We start from the raw sequence: 17630 nt of genomic DNA on the forward strand, positions 1-17630 counted from the left end.
TTTACCACTGAGCCACCGGGGAAGCCCCGTATAGACCCTAAACAGAGATAAATACGACAGTGCTGGAAGCAATAGGGCACCGCTAGAATAGGGAGCTGCGTTCATCCTGTATTGATTGTGGGTACTTTCCTACCAGCCATATGTGTTACAAGAGACTTATGAGCCTGTAAAATAAGCCAGACAGAAACAGGAATACTGCCAGATGACATCACTTAGACGTTTTTTTAACGTTTCTTCAAAGCATTAACTTTATTTTTTAAATTTATTTCTTAATTGGAGGAAAATTGCCTTACAACGTTGTGTTGGTTTCTGCCATACAATAGCACAAATCAGCCATAATTATACACAGGTCGCCTCCCTCTTACTACATGGGGTCTTAAAAAGAAAAAAAGTTGAATGCATAGAAGCACAGAGTAGAGTGGAGGTTGCCAGGGTTGGAATGTGGGGGAAACAGGAAGGTCTGCGGGACCCGAAGGGAAGTCCGCGGGTGAGCAGGGAGCAGGGACTCTGGGGTTCTGCGGGTCGCTCACCGCTTGCCCAGCCCCAAACAGCCCACGCTGCCTCCCCGCTGATGACGAGTCTGTCTTCCTTCCCACGCAGCCCTCTGCCTCTCTGGCCACGTGTCCAGCCCACCCAGCGCAGTCTCGGGTGGGGGCCCGCTTCACAGGGGCACGCAGTTCCACTGGTTCCAACCACGGGGGATGGCGATGTGACGCAGGTTGTCACTGATTCTCCGTATGATTTTGTTGGTTTTGTCTGTGTGGTTATACGCAGGGACGTCGAGCTGGTCCAGAGCCCGGGTGTGGACAGCCAGCGTGTGGGAGATGAGCCCGTGGCCCCGGTACTCGGGCAGGGTGGCCCCCATCCGGATCTCTCCCGTCTGGTCCATCAGGGACCAGGACGCAGGGGTCCCCTCGGGCCCCAGCAGGCAGAAGGTGGGGAAGGCCCGGATACAGCGCTCGATGAATCTCTGGCTCCTCTTATTGCCACCAAAATGCCAGAATTTATTCACCAAAGCGGCATGTGTAGGATCCATGGATGAGAGCTTAAACATCTCCTCGTTACTATTGAGAAGAGGAAAAAAAAACCCTCATAAGTCACACATACTGTGAAGTATTATATATTCTTTTGCCCCCATATTGTCTTCAGATGATGCATTTGAGAGCGCAGGCAAAGGCACAGATTCTGCAGCGAGGCTGCCCAGATTCATAATTCAAAAGCGTGTGACTTTAACCCTGCAACATAATGTCTCTCTGCCTCCTTCCTTTATAAAGTGAGCCTATTAATTGCACTTTCCTCAAAAACTGATATAAGAGCAATTACACCATAAGAACCCAGGACTTGTGCCTACCTGCAGTAAGAAGTACCTAAAAGTTAAGTATGGTTGCTGTCGGCAAAGCAGTGACTCAGCATTTAAAGAGGGAATTGATAACACCCCATTTTAGCGATAAGGAAAATAGGCAAACGGAAAAGACAAGTGCCCGAAAGCACATGCCAGCACCCGGGTAAAACCGGAGCTTAGGGACCATGGAATCATAGACCGCTGGTGTCAGAGGGCCCTGGCCACTGTGGGGGCGGGAGTCCAGAGAGGGGAAGTGGTGTGGAGTGCAGACAGCCCCCGAGGCACAGAACACTGAACCTGAAGCCTCTTCAGGCTGTAAAGGGGTTTGGGAGGGGTCTCCTGATGGGGAACGAGGGGATCTGTACTCATCCCATCACACCCTTAACTATCCATGTGACCCGAACAAGCTATGTCATCATCCGAGCCTGTTTCTGTCAGGAAAATAAGGATAAGATCTCCTATCTCGTCTACCTCGGGGTGACAGCAGAATCCAGTGAGACTGTGGATGTGGAGGTGTGTCCAGGTGTAACGGGATTGCTGCCCAGTCGCTAAGTCACGTACATGCCTTAGTGCCTCCATGGACTGGAGCACCCCAGGCTCCTCCGTCCTCCACTGTCTTGTGGATTTCGCTCAAATTCATGCCCATTAAGTCAGCGATGCTGTCTAACCATCATCCTCTGCCGCCACCACACCCCGTCATGAATCACAGCCTTGTTGTGGCGAAGGGGCTTATGTAACCCAATGAACCTACGAGCCATGCTGTGCAGAGCCAGCCAAAACGGACAGGTCATAGTGAAGAGGTCTGACAAAATAGGATCCACTAGAGAAGGACACGGCAGCCCGCCCCAGTATTCTTGCCTGGAGAACTCCATGGGAAGTAATGTATGATACTGCGAGTGAAGCTTTTCCAGTCATTTTAACACACAGAGGGCCACACGACTGGGCATCTCTGAAGAAACAGCATTTGAGAGTATGAATGACATTAAAGAGACAAGTATATGAGGATCAGAGGGAAGGACATTGTGGGAAGACAAAGGGAAAATGCAATGGCCCAAAGCCATGTGTGGGTGTGTGAGATCAAGTTGCATAAAAAGGGTCAGAGCTGCTGGTAGGAGTAAGCAAGAGTGACAGGATAAAGTCCAGGAGGTGATGCGTTCCAGGTCTTTTGGACCTTGGAAGTCCATAAAGGACTTTGACTTTGATTTTATTTTCTTGGGCTCCAAAATCACTATAGATGGTAACTGCAGTCACCAAAAAAAAAAAAAAAAAATTCTTTCTCATTGGAGGAAAAGCTATGACAAACCCAAACAGTATATTAAAAAACAGAGATACCACTTTCCTCACAAAGGTCCATCTAGTCAAGGCTATGGTTTTTCCAGTGGTCATGTATGGATGTGAGAGTTGGACTATAATGAAAGCTGAGTGCCGAAGAATTGATGCTTTTGAACTGTGATGTTGGAAAAGACTCTTGAGAGTCCCTAAGACTGCAAGGAGATCCAACCAGTCCATCCTAAAAGAGATCAGTCCTGGTGTTCATTGGAAGGACTGATGCTGAAGCTGAAACTCCAGTACTTTGGCCTCCCGATGCGAAGAACTGAGTCATTTGAAAAGACTCTGATGCTGGGAAAGATTGAGGGCAGGAGGAGAAGGGGACGACAGAAGATGAAATGGTTGGATAGCATCACCAACTCAATGGACATGAGTTTGAGCAAACTCCTGGAGATGGTGAAGGGCAGGGAAGCCTGGCGTGCTGTAGTCTGTGGAGTGTCGAGAAGTCAGACACGACTTAGGGACTGAACAAGAACAGCAAGCTGAGCCACCTCAGTGGCTTTCCAGCAGGTGAATGGACGTAATCCACATTACACGCTGAAAGCATTGCTCTGGAAATGGATTGCAGCAAACTCACATGGCTTTGGGTGCACCATATCCAACAGGTAAGTTCTTTGTCTCTGGCAGGGAAGGAAGCAGTTTCCTCGCTGTCTCAGGCATCACGTAGAGAATGCACTGTGTGTGCTCGACCTTAACAAATTTAGCGGCTGCAAGATTCTGTATCACCTCATTCAGGCTGGACTGTGAACCTAGAGAGGGGTAAAGTTAGGAGAGGAGTAACTGCCCTTGTAGATGCTTCAGGAAGCTTCCCAACAGACAAGTCCAGGATTTAAAGTCAGCAACTTTGCTTCTGGTGTTGCAAGTGACCGTGAGACCGTGGCCACATCACTGCCTAAAGCTGTTTGCTCTTACCCAATACAGAGATAAGACTAGAAATACTGTGGAATCAAGGACACGTGGTATTTAAAAAAATCGTAGCCAAACTTGGGCTTCCTTGGTCGTCCAGTGGTTAAGAATTCGCCTGCCACTGCAGAGGACATGGGTTCGATCCCTGATCCGGGCAGATCCCATGTGCCTCGGAGCAACAAAGCCCGCTCTCTTAGAGCTTGTGGCCCACAAGAGGAGCCACTGCAATGAGAAGCGTGCACAGTGCAACGGACAGCAGCCCCTACTTGCTGCAGCGAGAGATGGGCCCACAGCAGCAAAGACCCAGCGCAGCAAAATAAATCAAAAAATAGTGGCCAGCCTTGCTTGTGTACGGATGACATGCCCTATTGGTCTAATGCCGCATCTAATCCTTACATTACCCATATGTATTGCACGCATGCTCAGTCATGTCCAACTCTTTGCAACCACACGGACCACAGCCCGCCAGCCTCCTCTGTCCATGGGATTCTCCAGGCAAGAATACTGGAGTGGGTTGCCATTTCCTCCTCCAGGGGCTCTCCCCAACCCAGGGATCGAACCCACATCCCCTGCTTGGGCAGGCGGATGCTTTACCACTGTGCCCCCTGGGAAGCCCAGCCACAATTTTAGGTACTTCTATTATCTTCATTTTTTTTATATGTGAGGGAACTGAATAATAGATACGTTATACTACTTGCTCAAGATCACAAAGCAAGCAATAGGCAGAACAGGGATGTCACCCAAGGGAGTCTGATTCCAACAGTGACAGATGTTCCTGTGACTGGGGACGTGGTCTATGGCACAAGAACTTATCATTCCGATTGTGGCTCAGTGGCAAAGAGTCCACCTGCCAATGCAGGAGACACAAGAGCCTCAGGTTTGATCCCTGGGTCGGGAGGATCCCCTTGAATTCAACTCCACTGAAGAGATGGTGTCAGCCGACACAGGGAGTGACCATCAAGCTGAGTGTCTGGGGTCTAGTAGGAAATACTGACCGTAGGGGATTGTACTCAGGATAAAGTGACGCTCCAGGTATAGCTATGAGCAGTCCTTGCAGTGGACAGATCCCAGACCCCTTACGTACTTTGGATCTGCAAATGTTGTTTCCAGTTGATGACATCTGATGTGGTAAGGGACTCCTGACAGTTCTTGAGATCCTTAGAAAAGATTTGGTAGGTGTTGGTGTAGTGATCAAAGTCATCTGCCATCTCCTGTTTGGGTAATATAAATAAATCAAATTGTTCATATCCAGTGACTGGAATACTTGTTTGGTATTTCATTATACAGTGCTATTTTACAAACTAAATATCGCTCTTCTTCTTGGTGTGCTATCATCATTCCTGAATCATTTTCACCACACAACTAAGTCAGGGATTTAATGAATGCTTCCACTTACAAGTAAGGAAAACTTGATGAAGGTATTTTTATGTTGCATGACAATTTCAAATCAACCAAACACTTACCAGTTTAGAGTGCATTCTTCAGTGATTCTACAATCCTCAGGAGAAAGAATGAATTTTTGTTAAAGACAAGCTTCTGTTGCAAGAGTAAAAGTTACTCTGTTTCAAAGCCTTGGAACAAATGCATTATGAGGACCATATTGAAATAGACACAGGTAACCTTGCATTAGAATTCTCACATGTCATAAAGCTGTACAGAATGAAGACCCAGGATGCCTTTAAAATGTAAACTGCAATGCACTGTTTAAAAAATAATTCATATTTCCAACAAAGCTGAAACACAAAATTTGCCCAAAAAGATTGTCTCAAAATTAACAAATGAAAAATGAGACTATTTTGAAGCTGAGAGAAGAAACCAGAGAAATCTACCCAACAAGGACAGAATAGCTGGAAATCGTTGACCAGAAATGCTCTCCCCATTCATAGCACCAGCAATTTGTTTTCTAAAGATTACATAAAAAAGTGAATGTTATTCTTTTTCGATTTCAATAATTAAAGTATCTTTACTTATGTATTCTGTTTAATTTGGTACTTTTTAAAAAAAATCACTACACATTTAAATTTTACTTCCAAATAATTCATCAAACGATACTATACAGTTACATATTTTTGCATGTGGGAATTTTTATACTTTATTTTCAATATGCTTACAACATATTTATATTTGAAACAGATTAGCAACTTAGTTTTAGTGATTTTTAAAAGTCTAGTACTGAAAATATATTCCCAAATACAAGCATCATAATTTGTTCTTTTTATTTCCTTAACATTATCATCGGAGAAGGAAATGGCAACCCACTCCAGTGTTCTTGCCTGGAGAATCCTATGGCCAGAGGAGCCTGGTGGGCTGCAGTCCGTGGGGTCGAAAAGAGTTGGACATGACTTGACTGAAGCGGCTTCTCACACAACGTTATTATATTTACCTTCACACATGTTGGGATGTTCCTTTCTCAGCTTAGAACACAGCCTCTGTTCTTGTCAACCTGTCAAAAACTATTATTCTTCAAAATTCACTTTTGGCAAAATGTCTTCCATGAAAGCTCTCTGGTCCTTGCCCTGCGTCCTGACATCAATCGTCTATCTCTTGGCCAGTGCTACTCCTGTATCTCAAATATTCACAGTATATTTTCACACCTTGTTGTATTTGTTTTGCTTGTCTGTTTCCCTCCAGACTCTAAGTTCTTGAGCACAGGGCCCTGTTCGTTTCTGTATCCTCAGGGTCTACGACATTGCCAGGCACATAGCCAATACAAACACAGATGCACATTCATTCTACCCCTGGCCCCTTACCTGCTCCTGAGGGCGGATAACCACTGTCTTAAAATCGGGCCACTTGTCCACCAGGGCCTTTAGACCAAAGGGGTTTCCCTGGTTCATGTGGAAGACTGTCGCATAAACCTGCAGTGTCCCGAGAAAGTGAGAGGGTCAGCTTATCAGGAAGGGGTGGTGAAGCACCTTGTTTGGTCAGGACAAGGTTCATTTCTATGAAATCAGGTTAAGTACCCAAAAGGGCCTTTATTTTGGTCTTAAGGGTCTTCAGGTTCTACCTTATTATTCCAAATGGAAATAGACTTTGGGTCAAACAGTGAGAATATTATGTTGTGTGTGTGTGTTAGTTGCTCAGCCATGTCCAGCTGTTTCTGACCTCATAGACTGTAGCCCGCCAGGCTCCTCTGTCTGTGGAGTTCTCCAGGCAAGAATACTGGAGTGGGTTGCCATTTCCTTCTCTGGGGGATCTTCCCAACCCAGGAATCGAACCCAGGTCTCCTGCCTTGAAGGCGTATTCTTTACTATCTGAGCCACCAGGGAAGATCAAATGTTTTATTGTTATATTTTAAAATCCAGATATATAAAATGAATAAGTTAAAATCATCTGTTAACACATTGTAGAATTTAGTGTCATATCTTTCCATTTTATTCCATTTATTTACACACACACATAGTCTTCAGGGTTCCCTGATGACTCAGTCAGTAAAGAAACTGCCTGCAATGCAAGAGACCCGGGTTTGATCCCTGGGTCAGGAAGAGCCCCTGGAGAAGGGAATGGCAACCCACTCCAGTATTCTTGCCCAGAAAATTCCATGGATAGAGAAGCCTGATGGGCTACAGTCCATGATGTCACAAAGAGTCGGACCACGACTGAGTGACTAATACATACACACAGTTTTTAAACATGAAATTAATTACCTAATGCATATTAATTTAACATCTGTTCCCCCCACCGCCACATACACATACACACTATACCATGAGCATGTTTCTGCATCAATAAACACAAATCTATATAATCATTTTTAATGGTTGCATAATATCCATTATATAGAAGGACTACTTCAAGTTTACTCTGCCTTATTGCTGGTCATTTCAGTGTTTCCTAATTTTCAACAGTTTATTTTTCAATGAACATTGCTTCTGCATAAATCTTGGTAAATATGTCTGATATTTCAAATTCTACAAGGGGAATTTCTGGGTCAAACATCAACTGTTGTTTAAATATTTTATTTTTCTTGCACATGCCTCCGAATTACCCTCCATAAAGGTTCAATGAATTCCCATCTATGTAAAAAGTAGAGACAGAGCATTGTGTTAACAACACAAGCTTTGGTGGCCAAGGTCCAAGGGCATTGCCTATTGGGCAATTTTTTAAATCTTTGCAACCACTTGTTCAAACATTGGTGCCCTCACAACATTGAAGAGGCTGAGAAAGAGATTGTCCAAACTGGAATGAGCCACGTGGTTGGGGAGAGGAAAAACAGCAATCCATACAAGGGTGGACCGTAGGACCTAGATGCATTGAAACAAGATGCCTTAGCAGATGGCACGGAAGAATGCCAAAGACCAGTGCCCAAAGGAAAGGTGACTATTTGAATGACAAAGGACCACCTCTCACCCTGTGCTTCCGTACTCTTGCCATGAAATGTCAATGTCAGACTAAGGGGAGAGAGGAGGGGGCAAACTCTGACTTTGATTTTCAAACTTTGACTCAACTGAGTTTTTATAAATTAGGTTTCTGCCATCAGCAGGTGCACAACATAGAAATTAAATGCAGTTTTAAGGAAAACAAAATACATGTTTTTCAACGTGACGTTTGGAACCAGTGGCATTTATATACACATTTCTGTGTGCATGATAGTGTCATTTAACCAGAACCTAGTGACTCAGGTAGCCACTACATAGTGAAGGAGTTGAAATTAACATGTGAGGTGAATCTACTCGGTTTCCTCTGCTTGGGAAATAGATGGGCAGTCCTTCAGGCTGCAATACACAAATTTTTCTCTCATCTGAGACTTATTAGCAAGTAGTCAATGAGTTTTAGGTCATACATTTGTAACAAGAATAAATTTTACAAATATCCTGGAATTCTGCTTGTGGGAAAAAAGCTATGTCATCAAAGAACCAGGTGAGTAGAGAGGAAAAGAACCTCATTAAAACTGAGGATCTCATATTGAGTTATTTTGCCTTACAGTAGAGTTGGGCTAAGATTAGTAGTGCCAAGAATTATCTCCAAAAAGTTGGGATCCTCTTAACACACGAAGTAAATAACAATTCAAACCCCAGACACAGAGCATAAAAGAAAACAATCTAACTTGGAAAATTTTTCAAAGCAGGCACTTAAGATAGAAATAACTCAGGCACCTAACTGATTTAGTGCCCCCCCCTCCTCCTCCTGATAAAATACTTCTGAGGTTATGTTGAATACGTGGTGTAATTCCTGATATTCAGTAAGTGTTCAAGAAGTATTGGCTATTAACTTTATCATATCTTATTTAATCCTCCAAACATCTCTGCAAGGTAATGATAGCCCTGCTTAGGACTTCCCTGGTCTTTCAGATGGTGAAACATCTGCCTGCAATGTGGGAGACCTGGGTTTGATCCCTGGGTTGGGAAGATTCCTTGGAGAAGGAAATGGCAACCCACTCCGTTATTCTCGCCTGCAGAATCCCATGGACAGCGGAGACTGGCAGGCTACAGTCCACACGGTCTCAAAGAGTCAGACAGGACTGGGTCACTAACACACACACAACCCCGTTTAAGGCTGAGGACTGTCTACCAAGAGTATTTACTTCCTCGTTTTACTCATTGTACACGCAAGACCACTGAGGTTCGTGCAGTGTTACGCAGAAAACAATGAGTCTGTGGGATCAAAGCCGCCTGACTCTGACTGTGGTCCTCTCAACAGCTCCCCGCCCTCCACCTCGGTGTGGTGTGCCCTGGGCTACACCAGGCGCCTGTGGCTCAGTCTACACAAGACCCTGACCAACATGTCGGGGCACCAGGGAAAACGTCGTGTCCGACTCTTTGTGACTCTTGGACTATAGAGTCCATGGGATTCTCCAGGCCAGGATACCGGAGTTGGTGGCTGTTCCCTCCTCCAGGGCATCTTCCCAACCCAGGGACTGAACCCAGGTCTCCCGCATTGCAGGCGGATTCTCTACCAGCTGAGTCACAGCGGAAGCCCCCACCCCCAACCTCACCCACCCTGGCCAAAAAAGGATGTAGTATGATGCTATCCCTTCCGTGTTTCCCATCAGCATGATCAGTATAATCAACTCTACTAAATTATACGTCATATTCATGCTGCTCTGAGAAGTCTGAAGCTGTGATTCATCAATAAAAGAAAAAGCATTTATTTTAGAGACAAGCCCTGTATGCTAACAGAGCTTATACTTAAGCCTTTTGTTGTTGTTGTCTATTGTTTTTGTGTATCGTATAAATTGTATTGGTTTTTAATTCAAATTGTCCATTGCTAGTACACAGAAAAACAATTTTTGTATTTCGTATATTCACCCTAAAGCCTTTGCTAAACTTAGTTATACATCTAGGAGCTTTGGGAATCTGTGTTTCCTTTTGGTAGATTCCTTAAGGTTTTTCTCATTAGACAATTATACCATCTGTGAATAAGCACTATTTTATTTTTTTCCAATATATATTTTTCTTATTTCTTTTTCTTATCTTACTGTGTTGGTTAGAATATCTAGTACCATTCCCACCAGGAGTGGTGGGAATGAATATCTTTGCCTTGCTACTGACCGTAGGAGGAACATTAAGTCTTTCACTATTTAGTATAATCTTAGGTATAGATTATTCCAGTACACTTTTTATCAGGTTGAAGAAATTCCCTCCTATTTCTAGTCTGCTGATAGTTTTATTTTTATCAGAAATATTACATTCTGTCAAACATTTTTCTGCATCTATTGAGAGAAGATCTACGGCTTTTCGTCAGTCTGTTGATAACATTGAATTGCACTGATTGACTTCTGAATGCTGAATCTGCCTTGCCTTTCCAAGATGAACTTACCTTGGTTGTGATGTATTATCCTTTTGATATGTTGACGGATTTGTCTTGATATTATTTTGTTAATGGATATCTCTGTCCACAAAGAATATTGTTCTGTAGTTTTCTTTTTGGTATCAGGTTAATTCTGGACTCATAGAATGATTTGGGAAGTGTTTTCTCCTCTGCTCCATTCTGCAAGGGTTTTTGTGGAAGTGATATTATTTCTTCCTTTTGTGTGAGGTAGAAATTGCCACTGACAATATCTGAGCATGGAATTTTCTTTGTTGGAAGGTTTCAAACTACAAAATCAATTTCTCCAATAGATACAGGGCAATTTAGGTTGCATATTTCTTCTTCAGTGACCTTTGGTGAGTCATGCTTTTCACAGAATATACAATGTGAAATTAATGGACTTCAAAAAGTTCATAGTATTGAACATTGTTTTCACTGGAAGTGCCTAGTCTTAACCACTGGACTGCCAGAGAAGCCCCTAGACTGTTATCCTTTTTAGTTTAAGCACTTAATGCTATCTGCTTCTCTGTTATCAACTGCTTTAGTTGCATCCCAAAGCTTTTCATACATTGTATTTTTATTTTCATTCAACTAAAATGCTTTCTAATTTTCCTTGCAATTTAAAGCATGACTTATTTAGAAGTGTGTTTTATACTTTTAGAAATTCAGGTATTTTCCAGATACCTTTCAGGGTTTTTGGGGTTTTTTTTTTTTTTTTTTGAGTTTAAGTCTATATTGTTCAAGAACATACTTGCTATATTTCAATTCTTCTAAAAATTTTAAAAATATGGTCTATTTTGCTAAACATTCTATATGCACTTGAAAATATTAAGTTCCCCGCCATGGCTGTGGGAAGTATTCTATAAATGTCGATTTATTCAAGTTGGTTCATTTCATACACAGTAAGTTCATATATGTATTTATAGGTTATCTGCCTATCCTACAGATTACTGCGGGAGAAGTGCTGGACTCTTTATCCCTGTGTGCTTCCCTATTTCTTCTTTCAGTTTTATCAGTTTTGGTCTCATGTACTGTGAGCCTCTGTTGCTGGGTGTATACATTTCAGGCTTTCTTGTATCTTCTTGGTGCATTGATTCCCTCATCATAATGCAGGGGCACTCCTTATCTCTAGTAAAGGCCTCCTCCCTTTGTAATATATATTATTGCAAGAAAAAACACTCCACTTCTCTATGGCACATGTGATGATCTAGGTGTCTGCTGTGCATAGATCATTCCTTAAACATAATTTCTGTCTCATTCGAAGTTAAACCTAATCCTTGGGGGTTGACAAAAACAGAATTTGACAGATTATTATTTACAAAGAAGAACCATAATCTGCAGGGAGCCGGCCTGAACATACAGGCCCCTTACGGCCCTAAGAGAGAACAAAGGGTCTCTCTTTGTCCTGCCTCCCCTTCTTGTTAAAGTATAGACTGGTATTTGTCTCCTTCAGGGAAAAAACACCCCTGTGACCTTTCACCTGTTTTCCTGGTGCTGATAAACTCGTCAGGCTTGAAGCCTGTTTTCTATCTAGTTAATGTTCTATTGATGAAGCCTGTTTTCTATCTAGTTAATGTTCTATTGATCTTAATCATGTTGGGCGCTAGGGTAATGCTTTACTGATCTTAAGTGTAGGAATTTAAAACATCTGTAGCTCTGCACATATGCAAACCCTTGATCTATTCTTAGTAACTCCTGTTAGCATATATATAGGTGTGGTATTCTTCAATAAAGTTGTCAGAGTCAGACGCAAGCTGACTCCGACCCTCTCAACCCCATCTTTTTGAGTCTTATTTCCTAGGTACTCTGGTAATTGTGTTCTCGACCAGTTCGTTTGCTGGCAGGCTCCGGCAATAATCGATAGCTTTTCATCAGGCACTTGATTGTTTGATAAGAATAAACATTGGCTTTGCCAATTCTGGGGAAAAAGAGCCTTCCAGGGTTACATAACATGAGTTGAAGGGGTGCGAGGGAAGCTTTGGCGTCATCACACAGCAAAGATGATGATGGGCTCCAGCCACTGCGTCGCCACTCACTGCTGGCATGATGAGCCTGGTCAGGTCGTCTACCTGAGCCCCCCCTTCCTCCTGGGTTCTGCAGACACAACGCAGCTGCCTGGCAGACAGGTGAGGTGAACTAACGAGCAGCCGGGTGAGTGAGCTCGCATGGAGTAGGCGCTCAGGGGTTCCCTTTCCTGCCTCTCCTTAAGCTGCTCCTGGCCCTTGTCCCTTAAGGACGTTCCACTCTCACCTTTAAGGACTCAGGGAGACTCGTCCTCAAGGACTTCTCTAACATCTTCAGCAGGTGGGGGCCTTGTAACTGGAGCATCTTGGCAGGTCCCTTAATCTAAAGAGAGGATCAGCAAGCAAGGAATGAGAAGTGCTGGAAGACACACAAGGACGCCCACAGCCCTGTCTCCTGGGAAACAGCAACGGTTAAACAAACCAAAACAAAACCCCCTCCACTCCCTTCGTGTTTCTGAGTGTCTTCCTGCAAGGAGCTGCCCTTCTCCCATTGGGCTTAAGCCTCACCATGACCCTCACGTTATCTGTGACAAGGCCAGGTACTAATCCTTCAGACTCCCCATCTTCAACAGCTCATACAAGTCAATGTAAAAAAACCTCAAACAAACAGGCAAACGCCCCACTGAAAGGGCGTAAGAACTGGATTCGTTCTGACTCTGCTTGCTCTCCCTTCCAACACGCTTAGGTGGACGGCTTATCCCCACTGAACAATGGCAACAACGTGTTCTAAAGGCTTGGCAAAGGTTATTGGCTTGACAAAGCATTAATCATCTTCTCTCCTGCACACAGTCCTCCGCACTGTGATCCACTCTCAGCCCAAGCCAACACTGGCATTCAGAATGATCCTCCATGAAACTTTGCTGACTCCTTTCCATAAAATAACCCTTTTCTGCCTCACCTTTCAGATGGTTGTAGATCTTACCGTCTGAGAGTTCTTCTGTTGAAATAATACCCTCTTCCAATTTCAGCACTCCTTTCCCCTCTGGAAATAATCCTTTCAAATAAAGTCTCTCCTTACCAAAGTCTGGCTTTGATTTTTATTTCAGGGTATGTTGGTATAGTTTCATTATAATTGAAATAGACTTTAGTGACTAGCCTGGAAACCTAAGTATTGATTTATTCATCTATGCAGTCATTCACTTATTCAATCACTCATTAAGTGTTAATATTTATTGAGAACTTAACTGTATTCAACAAATGAGGTCAGCTAGGCTGAACTACATTTCCCAGAATTCCCTTCCCTTTATGTTTCCACTTAGGGTGGACCACAGAGATTCCCTGGTAGCTCAGCTGATAAAAGAATCGGCCTGCCATGCAGGAGAGGTCAGTTCGATTCCTGGGCTGGGAAGATCCCCTGGAGAAGGGAGAGGCCACCCACTCCAGTATTCTTGGGCTGCCCTTGTGGCTCAGCTGGTAAAGAATCCACCTGCAACGCAGGAGACCTGGGTCGATCCCTGGGTTGGGAAGATCCTCTGGAGGAAGGAATGGCAACCCGCTCCGGTATTCTTGCCTGGAGAATCCCCATAGACAGAGGTGCCTGGCGGGCTACCATCCACGGGGTCACACGGAGTCGGACACGCCTGAGCGGCTAAGCAGACAGCATGGAGAGATTCCTTTGGAAAATCTGATAGTGGTCATTCAGTTGCTCAGTCCTGTCTGACTCTGTGACCCATGGACGGCAGCACGCCAGGCTTCCCTGTCCTTCACGATCACCCGGAGTTTGGTCAAACTCCCGCCCATCGAGTCAGTGATGCCATCCCACCGTCTCATCCTCTGCTGCCCCCTTCTCCTCCCGCCTCCAGTGTTTCCCAGTGGAAAACCCGGAGAGCAGAATTAAAGCAGCAGGCATTCTGCCGCTGACGTCAGGGATGCCCAGGTGGCTCCGTGATAAAGAATCTGCCTACCAATGTAGGAGACTCAGGAGACGTTGGTTCAATCCCTGGGTCAGGAAGATCCCTTGGAGGAGGAAATAGCAACCCACTCCAGTATTTCTGCAGGAAAACCCCACGGACAGAGGAGCCGGGCAGTTTGCACAAAGTTGGACGTGGCACAATAACTGAAGATGTAAGGTCGTCGCTGGGCTGGCAAGTGCTCCTCTCTGCCCTGGGTCTGCCTTCAGCCTGTCTGTCACCTGGGACAGGGAAATAGTAACCCCTTAGTGGTGTGCAAATGTTTTCTCCCATTCCATAGATTGTTCATTTTGTCGATTCTTTTGCTGGGCAGAAATTTTTAGTTTGATATAGCCCCACGTGTTTATTTTCTGCTTTCAATACTTGAGCTTTTGTTGAAATATCCAAAAATAGCATTGCCAAGACCACGCTCAAGGTTTCCCCCCATGTTTTCTTCTAGGAGTTTTATGATTTCAGGTCCTAATACATTTAAGCCTTTAATCCATTCTAGGTTAATTTTTTGAAGTGGTCTTTGTATCTTGATTGTAGCTGCTGTGGGCAGTCACGGAGGCTGGTAGGGATGACTTAAGTCCTATAAATATATGTTTTCTTTACTATAAGGTGAAGTGTGCTGGTCCCCTCTGTTGTCCTGCTTTCCCACACAGGACCACAGAATATTTCTTTAACTCAGTATCTGATTTAACAGCTCTGGCCTGTCTTCATTTTGTTTAGGCCCTAATTCCAGAAGACCTTCAAAATCCAGCTTTTGTTCCCATTTCAAAGTCTTACTCAAATTTCCCTTTTCTCTCTATGGACTCCCTTTAGTTCCTCAATCCAAACAGAACAGATCACTCCCTTCTCTGTACTCCGCAAAGATTATGGACACATTTCAGTCAAAACTTGTTACAGCAATTTACAGTTTGCCTTCTAGACTATCAGTCCTCTGGGCAATGCCCTAAATAATTTACTCTGTGTTCTCAATGTCATACAATGTTAATTGTACATGTGTTAATGTAATAACACCTCAGGTGCGCAGTGGGAACTGGAAGTTTCCTGATTCTGTGTGCGACGTGCTTGCTAAACATAGCGAGCTCTTTAGTCACTATGCTTAGCGAGGGAAGAGACTCATTCTTTCATTCAACAGGTGTCAGTAGAAGACCAACTACATTCTGGGCTTGGGCATGCCTACCAGATGTTTCTTTGAAAAAAGACTCAGACCAGAATAGAAGTACCTGTGCCATATCTTGGAAAATATCAAGACAGTAGAAGTGTATCATTTCTAAACATTAATCAGACATCGCCTGCATGCTAAGTTACTTCAGCTGTGTCCGACTCTTGCGACCCTATGGACTGTGGCCCGCCAGGCCCCTCTGTCCTTGGGATTCTCCAGGCAAGAATCCTGGAGTGGGCGGCCAGGCCCTCCCCCAGGGGATCTTCCTGACCCGGGGATCGAGCTCCTGTCTCTTAGGTCTCTGCATCGGCAGGCGGGCCCTTTACCGTTAGTGCCACCTGGGAAGCCCATTCAGACAGCAGCGAGGAGCATTTCACAAAAAGATTGCATGAGAATAAAATAAGCTGAATGTGATGCCAGATCACTGGGGATAGAATATTAAAGTTCTGACAAGTACATCTGGGAAAGCTTTCTGCACTTGCATATATGTACACACACACACACACAAATTGATCACAAATATAATGTCCAATAAATGCAGCTGACTAAAACTGAGGAGACTCATTTCAGGGGGTTGCCAGCCTTGATAACAGCCAAAGTCCAGTGAAGCACAGTTTGAGACGTTTGACAAATCCATTCCAGTACTGGGAATTTATCCAAAGAAAACTGTTCAAATGAAGAAAAATACTCTGAAAAAGTTTGAAAGCAATACAATATTAACTCACAGGGATGTACTGGACACAATCTCTGTGTCCTGCTATAAATATAATTCATGTAAACATGATCTATCACTATTTTACTACTCTAAAACCCATTTTAACATGAAGGTTATATGTGGCCACATGAGAGTCTTAAAGATGAACATGAAAAGGATGGACATGACACTGTAAAAATCCTAGAGGCCTTTTTGTGTGCATATTACATAAATCACAGACAATGAAAATTTAGAAGGAAACACCAAATTATGAGCATTATGACTGAGATTTTAAAATTGCATTTCTTTTTTATGGTTTTACATTAACATTAATCTCATCTGGATTGAAGTCTGTTGACTACAACCTACCTCATCTATTGGAAACTTTAAACAGGGCACTGAATTTCCCTGGCCATCACTTATCCAAGGCGGAAAAAAAAGTCTGACTACCATATAACATTACTAGGGAATTGAGTAAGATCATGTTTGCCTAGCATGTCTACAAACTGTTACATAAACATCACCCAAACCCACATACTTCTTCCTAGAAGCTGTTACCTTTTCTGGCACCTCATCTATTGGAAGCTCCCAAATCACTCCACATTTATGTAAATTCAGAACAGAAGCCTGTCCTTCCCCAGGGAGAACGCCTTACAGAATCAGGACACTGCCCCGCACACAGTGCATGCCTGCCGCAGATTTCTCGAAGGGAGCCACCTCCTTTCCGCCCGGCATACCTCTCAGCACTGAGGGGCTCAGGAATTCTCACCCACGGCCAACAGCAGCATTTTGCTTCCTTTGCTTCAGTGAGGAGCCAGGGGCTGCGGCGTCGCAGAGCAGCGATCCTCTGTGGCTCTCACCTGTGACACTGTCTTCCCACTGAGTCTCTGCAGAGATGCCCCCAGGGACAACAGGCAGAAGGCCACTGCAGAGGATGACAGGTATCCTCTGGCTCCCGTGGTCCTGGAGGTGTGCGTACAGGCGAGCCCCAACCTGCCGAGCGGGGAGTCCTGCCTGAACCCGGGCAGCAGGCTGCTCTTCCGGGGCTGGGCGTGGGAGTCCCTCCCCCGGGCCCTGCGCTTGGCAGATTGCCCCTGAGGCTCGCTTTTCCAGAGGTCTGAGCTGCTTCCTGACCCCAGAGGTCCTTCAGTCCTTCCAGCGCTCAGCAACTCTGAACTCTGAGATCCCGGAGGCAGGCAGGATCCCTACCGGCAACGCCTGCCTGCCGCATCCCCTCCCTTTTCATGAATACCTGCCGCAAAAGCAAGAGATAGCCACTGTTAGAACTCATGTAGAGAAGCAGAGCTCTGTTTTTAACCATAAGAAATTACTTCCTTGGAAAGACTAAAGGGCCTAGAAAGTGCCCCCACCCCCACATTTAGAATAAGTTCGGTAAACCTCAAACGGAATAAACAGAAGGAGGACCACCCCCAGACATACCATAATTAAACTGTTGAAAATCCCAGATAAAAGGATAACCTTCCAGGAAGCCACAGAAAGGCAGCCATGACACATGAGGGAACAG

At 44.4% G+C, this 17630-nt stretch overlaps 1 protein-coding gene across 10 annotated transcripts; it reads right to left on the reverse strand.

Moving 5' to 3' along the window:
• Nucleotides 1-204: 204 nt before the first annotated feature.
• Nucleotides 205-17351, reverse strand: LOC122449921 (glycine N-phenylacetyltransferase). 10 transcript variants are annotated; one of them, XM_043482033.1, is made up of 6 exons: nucleotides 16843-17351; nucleotides 14256-14482; nucleotides 12578-12673; nucleotides 4662-4788; nucleotides 3249-3420; nucleotides 205-1064 (listed from the first exon to the last, which is right to left on the reverse strand). In XM_043482033.1, exons 3-6 carry the CDS (start codon nucleotides 12653-12655, stop codon nucleotides 662-664), a joined length of 780 nt encoding a protein of 259 aa, XP_043337968.1. In that variant the 5' UTR covers nucleotides 12656-12673; nucleotides 14256-14482; nucleotides 16843-17351; the 3' UTR covers nucleotides 205-661. The 10 variants fall into 10 exon arrangements, with proteins under 10 accessions (XP_043337968.1, XP_043337970.1, XP_043337967.1 ...); XM_043482028.1 differs by lacking the exon at nucleotides 14256-14482 and adding an exon at nucleotides 6328-6435 and having other exon boundaries at nucleotides 206-1064; nucleotides 16966-17345; XM_043482027.1 differs by lacking the exon at nucleotides 14256-14482 and adding an exon at nucleotides 6328-6435 and having other exon boundaries at nucleotides 206-1064; nucleotides 16843-17345.
• Between the last annotated feature and the right edge of the window lie 279 nt (nucleotides 17352-17630).

This window comes from Cervus canadensis, chromosome 11 (assembly GCF_019320065.1).
Source record: "Cervus canadensis isolate Bull #8, Minnesota chromosome 11, ASM1932006v1, whole genome shotgun sequence".
Taxonomy (NCBI): Eukaryota; Metazoa; Chordata; class Mammalia; order Artiodactyla; family Cervidae; genus Cervus; species Cervus canadensis.